The 8,245-nt window shown below is 52.8% G+C and overlaps 1 protein-coding gene across 1 annotated transcript in view; it reads right to left on the bottom strand.

Annotated features, from left to right (window-relative positions):
* FAIM2 (Fas apoptotic inhibitory molecule 2) overlaps window positions 1-8,245 on the bottom strand; it is a 16,349-nt gene that overhangs the window by 5,874 nt on the left and 2,230 nt on the right. Inside the window, exons 3-8 of the mRNA XM_035903699.1 lie at window positions 4,887-4,990; window positions 4,677-4,741; window positions 3,899-3,952; window positions 1,455-1,505; window positions 454-500; window positions 36-66 (exon numbers count right to left, since the gene is read on the bottom strand). Of these exons, the coding sequence (XP_035759592.1) occupies window positions 36-66; window positions 454-500; window positions 1,455-1,505; window positions 3,899-3,952; window positions 4,677-4,741; window positions 4,887-4,990 (352 nt within the window). The remainder of the gene's footprint in view (window positions 1-35; window positions 67-453; window positions 501-1,454; window positions 1,506-3,898; window positions 3,953-4,676; window positions 4,742-4,886; window positions 4,991-8,245) is intronic.

Here is an 8,245-nt window from a genome sequence, read left to right as displayed (position 1 = left end):
TCACATCCCAGGGAGTCACGCACAACAGATAAAACATTGCCATTACAGCGATAAGGGCAGCGAAGCCTCTTAAACAGATGCTCAAGAGAGGTAATTTTTACATAGTCTCTAATCCTCCAGTGATTAATATCTGCAGGGCAGGTTAAAGTGAGGGCAGGCCACCACCCTGAGTGCAGTCTCACCTTCTCCATCCCTCTGCCCCTCTTGCACAGGACTCCAGCTCCCAACATTGACCAGCCTCCACAGGCTTTGGTTTTTTTTAAAAACAGAGGCTCCCTTCTTTCCTGCTTATCACATTCTAATTCAGTTAAAGCACATCAGCCCAAGTGCAGGGCAATTAGAGGATGAAATTCCTGCTTTCTGCAGGAATCCAGACCAGACATCTCTCCTGCTTGGAGCCATTATGAAGCCCAGACCGGTCGCAGGGGCAGGGCAGATGCTGTCCAGATGTGCTACTTACAAAGATGCTCAGCAGGATCAGATTCCATGGGAAATACCTCCTGCAAGTGAAGAAAGAGGCGCTGGTCAGCCCTGCGATGCTGAGGCCAGAGGTAGTTAGCAGCGCTGCACAACAGGTTGCCTAAGATGGGCCACATAATTAATGGCCTGGGCAGCAAGCGGCAGGGGTGGTGCAAGGGGACAGTCATCCTTCTGGGAATGAGAGAGCATCTGGGGTGCTCCTAGACCAACATTCCCATGATATATTCCTCCCCTACAAGGAAAGGCTGAGGGAGCTGGGCTTGTTCAGCCTGGAGAAGAGAAGGCTGAGAGGGGATCTCATCAACACCTACAAATATCTCAAGGGTGGGGGGTCACAAGGACAGAGCCAGACTCTTCCCAGTGGTGCCCAGCGCCAGGACAAGGGGCCATGGGCACAACCTGAAGCAGAAGAGGTTCCAGTTGAACCTGAGGAAGAACTTCTTGACTTGGAGGGTGATGGAGCCCTGGCGCAGGCTGCCCAGGGGGGCTGTGGAGTCTCCTTCTCTGGAGATATTCAACCCCCGCCTGGCCGCTGTCCTGTGCCCCCTGCTCTGGGTGAGCCTGCTTGAGCAGGGGGGTGGCACTGGGTGAGCTCCGGAGGGCCCTGCCAACCCCTGCCATGCTGGGATTCTGTGATATTCCAGAAAAGCAGTCAGCCCTGCTCCACTGAGAACAGACAACCATCCTCTGCAGGATTTAATGATGAGAATTTGGAGCTCTACAGTGATGCAACTTTTGCTACAACATGGCTTCCTTTCCAGCTGCAATTCGACTTCAGCTTTTCACGCTGTGTTGCAGCAACCCACCACTGCATCAGGCCTGAAAATGCAGCTGCCACCTCAGTCCCTGCAGCACTGTGTCAGCGTGACCCTATCCTATCCCCGCAACATCGTTGGTCATGCTTGAAATGAGAGGAAAAACATTTGCCCTTCATTTCACAGGGCTGTTTCAAATCCAAAAAGAAAATATTTTACCTGGGTCCAGAGCAGCAAGCAAGAATCAAGTAGGTCACAAAGAAAACAGCACTACAAAGAAAAGGAAAAGAGCAGATTAGGGAGGAAAACCCAAGTATTGGTTGTTGGTGCAGGAGAAAAGTCTCCAGCTGACAACGATCTCAATGGTCTTTTTTGACAATCTTAAAGGTCTTTTCCAACCTAAACAATTCCATGATGCTATGACAAGTTTCAGTGCTCTGCCGCACTGTTTAAAACACAAGCGCCATGCCAGAAGTTGAGGCTGGGTAGGAAGCGAGGCGGTAACTGCCTCTCCTTTGCTCCTGCCAGCCCAAGGTGGGACAGCACAACCACCCCTGAAAAACCCACAGGATGGTTTTAGAGCAGAGCAAGGGTAGCATTCAGGCCTAGGACAGATGGAGCACCCAACCATGTTTGCTGTGGACACCTCGCCAGCACATCTGTTGTTCATGCGGAGGTGGCCAGGATATGCCCCTCATTTCCAGGCACTTTCTGGCTCGGTGGGATCAAGGCATCCTGCTGGGATTTCAGCACTTAAACCAAGGTTCACAGGGTTGGTGAAAGCAACTTGCCTAAGGCCAGAGGGAAGGTCTGTGTCAGAGAAGGGAACTGGTCCCATGTTACCGCACCAGCGCTCGAGGAAGAGTTCAACAGCAGAAGGATCCTCTAAGGTCTGTGAAGCTCACAGTCCCAAGCCTCATATGCTGTTGCACAAGCCATCCCCAGGTCACAGGAGAGTTATTTATCTCGCATGACTTGACCCTTCAGCAAAGCAAAAAAAATCCAACAGCTGAGGGATGGTTTCCCTCTGCTCTGGATGTCACGCAGCCCGGGTGTTTTTCCACAGTGCTGATGGGTTATGGCATAGTGGGAACCTGCTTACCTGCTTTCACCCAGCGCCTGGGGGGGGAAAGCAGCTTCCAAGCATGCCGATGGCTGCACGATAGCCAGGCACCTTAGGTCTAATAAATGAACATGACGGCAAAACCCACGGGCCGTGATAAATGCACCGGAGATAAACCTGAGCATTGCTCTCCTATGGGGAAACCAGGAAAGCTGGAGTGGACACGGCTGAAGAGATGGAGATAGATGCACATAGGGAGCAGACGGAGCCACTGCAGTTGTCTATCTCCTTCGCATCCCTTGTTGCGCATCTGCTCTTGCTCGATTCCCTCTGAGCCATCACCCCAGCAGTAGGAAAACACCTTAGGGCACTCACTTCTATTTTACAGATAATATATAGAGAGTTGGGGGTCTCTGTGTATGAAAGAGATCCAGACCCAGGTCAGGACAAGCAATTGGAGACACTGCGATGGAGGGAAGGCTTGGCTCGCTGGGAGGTGAAGGGACAGATAAAATTTAAGTCCCTCAAGTACAGAGCCTATTGCCGGCTGGCCCAAGGCGTGTTTGCTCCCACTGAAAGATAAAAGTGCTAACTGTCCAGTAAGCTGCAGGATATGAACCCAAAGGTCAAAGCACAAGCCTGAGCAGAACTTGGCCTTGTCTCCCTACAAGGCAACACTGCTTCTTCAACCTACCAACTGGCCAAGACGGAGCACACAATTCTCCTTTAAGGCTGAAGAGGCAAGCTGATGCCAATTCCCTTCTATTACTGCTATTTTGGGTCTTTAAGTTATATAAGCTCATGTCTCATCTCCGGGCCCGGACACATTTCATGATTTGGGTGTGACCTAATTAAAGCCAAGTTCACAGAGCCTTGTTCACAGACAATTGCATCGCACACTCTGCCTGCTTAATGAGCAGCACTAACACGAGTGGCATGCAGGAAACCAGCACAACTGCAAATATTCTAACGCATGGAAGCACAGCCTACGCTACCTCCGAGCTGACCTTTCGGCTCGGGCTTGGCTAATGAACGGCATCCCAAATTCTGGACACCAAGAACAGCTCTGTGATCAAGAGCCGGGTGCGGTAGCCCCACAAACTTCCTAACATCTCCAGATGCATCTCCACCCCCTTAACATCGCCTGCACCCTTCATCTGTTGCATATCAAGGCATGCAATGTAGACCCAGGCGATCTCCTTGCTTTCAATGGGACAAACCCCAAACTGAGCCCTCTGAGGTACCCTAGGCACCCTTTCAGGTCTCACATCTGCATTTCCACACCATTTTCCTGGAAGCTCCCCAGTTTTACCTGGTTTGCTCTGCAAGCAATACTCATGCATTTACTTGATCCTGGTTTGTAGAGCAGTAAGCCCTCGGAGAGATCTAGCATATCTCACATCTCAAATTTAGGCGAGAGTTTCTATCTTCTCACCTCAGAGTTATCCATTAATTTCCCCAGCTCACCCTGCACACGCATTAGTGCAATTCTTCACACACAAGACACAAAAAGTGGTTGGAAAGTGTCCCCCCATCACCACGGCCACACCCAGGGCTGTTTGGAGCATACATGGCCATAGGAGGAGGCAGAGATACTCACTAGGAAGCCCAATACCAGGCAGCGTGTGTCTGAATGTACCCCTTGACCGGCTCGCTGCAAGACAGAGAAAAAGGATGCTGAGTGGAAAGCATAAAAAAGCCAATCCCTTCACAGGTTGCTGCTAGATTAAACCTGGGAACACACATGGGGTGATGCAGCATGGAGTATGGGGGGAAAAAAAACCCCATGGCTGAATCTATCTAGTAGGCTGACCAACTGGAAAGAAATTCAACCTGTCAAGTGGGAAAGATGGCCCTGCTGTTATCAATTACACAGTCAGGCTTGCTCGGGGAACGGCTGCTGCCTTCTCTGAGAAGTGATTAAAGAGCTGAAATCCTCAGGCTGACAGTGATTCATTATTTATTCTGGAGGCAATGTGAGCTGCACATGCCCAAAATGCTCAGTCATCCGAGCTAGAGACAGCCGCTGCTCGAGCGTGGGGTATCTGCTTCTGCAAGGGGAGGTAACCCAGTCCCTAAAGCCGAGGTAAGCTGGGAGCTGATGGCCTTGATAACTCCCAAAGCAAAAATACAGCAGGTAATACTCAAGGGCAAGCAGCCCAGGCCTCTTGGCTGGGGCTGGCACCCAGAAGGGACGATGCACCATCCAGAGGACTTGCAGGGAAGGCAGCAGGAGTACCTCTCAGGGTTCCCTCGGTTTTGTTTTTCTATTGGAGCATGTGGAGAAAAAAATTCAGGTATCTACATAACAGACAACACCCCCAAGTAACAGGTAATGCAGGAGCAGGTCATACACAGGACAAAGCAAAGAGACCTACCAGAAGGTGAAGAAAGCCACAATAACGACAGTGACCAGGAGCTGGACCATCAGGATGGCATAAACCTGCAACAAGAGGTAGCCCACAGGTGACCTGCAGACTCTCCGTTCCCACCCAGCAAAGCCATTGCAGCCAGGTCCCTCCAAGGGCTCAGAGCTGGTCTCCTGCCTTCGCAGGGTAAGGCTGAGCCCAGAGAGCCTTGCCCCTTACCTTCCTGATGAACACTCTGCGTACATTCCTGTCATCCCAGCTGAAGGTCGTGAGCATCTCGGTGTCCCCTGGGTACCCACCACTGCCATAGCTTGGGCTCGTGCCTGAAGCAGAAGCCAGAGAGATCAGCTCCCATCACCTGGTTCCCACCCCAGCTGCAATAATCTGACCCCAGTGATTGACTACAGCTCAAGAGGCCCAAATTCCGAGGTTTTCTTGTTGCACTGCAAAACAGAGGCTTGCTGGGACGCACTCTGCTCCCTTCCCACTCCTGCATCTTATTAGGACCATCTCGGAGAAACAAAGGTGGGAAACCCCTTCTGCAAACTCCAGCCCAACCAGGACACCAGGGTTAATTCCTGCCTGTGGTGACACCATATCTTTAATGGCTTTATCATATCCTTTCTCACCTTTCACTGAATATTAAAGCATCCCCCAGAGGAGCCGTGACTCAGCACCTCAGTCATTCCCATCAGGAGCTCTGGTGCAGGAGGATTCCCTCGCTGCTCTGTAATTGCCTGAGCTTAGACTGTCTGCATAACACCTCATGTCAACCGTGTGCCCTTTCCTCTGGGAGAATCTCATTACAGCCAGCTTTTCCATAAGGTCCATCCTTGAGTCCGCTTTCCATGCAGGCAGGCAGAGAACGGTTTAGCAGCAAGCCTAAACAAGGGGGTAGCAACCCTGATGCTTCTGCTGAGACCACGTTCCCCAAAAGCCATCACACCACACGACCCAGCCCTGCTTGGGCTCCGTAATTACAGAATCACAGAATCGCAAGGGTTGGAAGGGACCTCGGGAGATCTAGTCCAACCCCCCTGCTAAAGCAGGTTCTCCCAGAGCATGTTACACAGGACTTCATCCAGGCGGGGGTTGAATATCTCCAGAGAAGGAGATTCCACAGCCCCCTTGGGCAGCCCGGGCCAGGGCTTGGACACCCTCCAAGTCAACAAGTTCTTCCTCATATTCAACTGAAACCTCTTATGTTTCATTTTGTACCCATTGCCCCTTGTCCTGGTGCTGGGCACCACTGGGAAGAGTCTGGCTCCATCCTCGTGACCCCCACCCTTGAGATATTTGTAGGTGGTGATGAGATCCCCTCTCAGCCTTCTCTTCTCCAGGCTGAACAAGCCCAGCTCCCTCAGCCTTTCCTCCTAGGGGAGATGCTCCAGTCCCCCCATCATCCTTGTTGCCCTCCCCTGGACTCTCTCCAGGAGTTCCTCATCTTTCTTGAACCAGGGAGCCCAGAACTGGACACAGTGCCCCAGGTGGGGTCTCACCAGGGCAGAGCAGAGTGGGAGGAGAACCTCCCTCGCCCTGCTGGCCATGCTCCTCTTGATGCACCCCAGGGTGCCATTGGCCTTCTTGGCCACCAGGGCATCCTGCTGGCTCATGGCCACCTTGTTGTCCCCCAGGACTCCCAGGTCCCTCTCATACGGGCTCTTGTGGCTGGAGTTGCCCTGCAGATGGGCAAGGCTGCACCGTAAAGCATCAGTTTGCTCTGCAGCCTGAAGGGAGATGGAGGGGAACATCGGAAAACCTCTGCCTGCCAGGGGAGGCAACTGTGCCAGGGATGAAGGTAGCAGCAAGGATCTTGGAGAGCAGTGGGCTATGAGAAGAAACCCAAAGCAGCAGCTTCTCCCTGCTGAGACCAACTGCACGAGTCAGATGTAAGAATCAGTCGCCTCCATCTCCTGAGCCTCATGCTCAAGAAAAAAGAAAACAAACACCAAAACCTCCCTTGTCTTGGCGCATCATTCCCCTGTGCTCTTCACTTCTCTTGCAAATATCCCCTTCCGTGTTACTAACAGTCTCCCCACCTGGGTTGCCTATAGAATAAATGCTTACGCAGTTATCCCAGCAATACGTTCACGTCCCTGCCTGTCTGACAGACGCCTCCCCTCCTCAAAGCTTTTGAGCTCAGTGATACACAGATCCTCCAGGTACAGGGAGAAAAAACCCTCTCAGACTCCGAGGACAAGCTGCAGACACCAGGAAAGCCAAACTCGAGGCCCTGGCCCTGGATTTTTTCAGTTTTACTGGTCAAAGCTGCTTGCTCTTATTGCAGAAGCCTCATCTTAAAGATGCTGCCGGCAAGAGATAAATCCCTTGTGCTCTTCTGGTGGCTAATAAACCTCTTGTGCCTTCTTCTACGCCCCAGCAGAGATGAAACTTCTGCAGTGCGTCCTCCCTGCGTTTCTGCAAGGTCTGTCATCACCCACACGGGCCGAGAGCACCCGAGGCCCATATCCCCAGGACACTCCAGTGCCTCCTGCGTCAAAGCAATCAGGGCATCTAAACACCAAATTAGGCACCTAAATGCCTCGGAGGAATGGAGGGGGTTTCCCTCCCCAGCACCCGTCACCTCCTACCTATGGCCACATCTGAGGTAGCAAGGCAGAGCCGCCCAAGCTCATTATTAAAGAAAGCAACCCAAAACACACACCCCGCTTCTCTCCAGCTACTTCCAGGCTCATCTAAGCCGTTGGACAGATCCCCCTGGCATGCACACCACCGCCCCGACCCCAGTACCGGAGCCACAGCTCGCAGCGTGGCTGAGGGCAAGGAAAGGGGGGGAGCGCGTGAGGAAAACAGCAGCAGGGCTCAGGACACAGCTGCAGAGAGGAAATCCCGCCAGGCTCATCAGGTAGGGGACAAGAGATGACACGTCACCTAAACAAGTCCTCCGGGACACCCGAAATACCAGCATCCTAACCCATTTGGGCTTTACCCATCCTAATTCAACATGACAGTAGGGGCCCCGACGGTTGTTACAGCAAGCTGGGAGGTCATTTATCCCCTCCGTTTCCGACCCCGGAGGCAAACAAGAATGGGAAGAGTCTGTGAAACCATCAGAGTGCGCAGGCACACACATCTCGCTCTTGCCCCTTCCCCACACATCTCCATCTCTGCAGCTGCAACCAGCCCCGCTGGATGGAACAGCGGCCAGCAAAGCACAGGAGGATTGAGCAGAGAGAGCGGACTCAGGAGTCATTAAACCCAGTCTCTCCAGTTCAAGCTGCACTGGCCAAGCCATTGGCCACCCCAGCAGACTCGCTTGCCAGCCACTACATCCATCCCAGCTTCCCGCTACGCGGCCATTCCCCTGCACTGGGCACAGTCGCGCTTTTGTCTGCTTGTCACGAGCAAGCAGAAGCTGTGTGCAGCACCCGGGGAAGAAAAGCTGTTTGTTTGCTGAGGAGCCGGCCACGCAGGCCGGTGCTGGAACGATTCAGCCTTCAAGTCCAGCTGCGTTTTAGCCTCCACTGGCTCTGAACGCCGGCTCACAGCAGCCAGACACCACTGATGCCGTGACACTGATTTTGCCAGTTCAGCGGCTTCTTTGAAAGGCAGGGTTG

This window comes from Egretta garzetta, unplaced genomic scaffold, assembly GCF_000687185.1.
Source record: "Egretta garzetta isolate BGI_Z169 unplaced genomic scaffold, ASM68718v1 scaffold581, whole genome shotgun sequence".
Lineage (NCBI taxonomy): Eukaryota > Metazoa > Chordata > Aves > Pelecaniformes > Ardeidae > Egretta > Egretta garzetta.
This window is presented reverse-complemented; position numbering and strand designations above follow the sequence as displayed.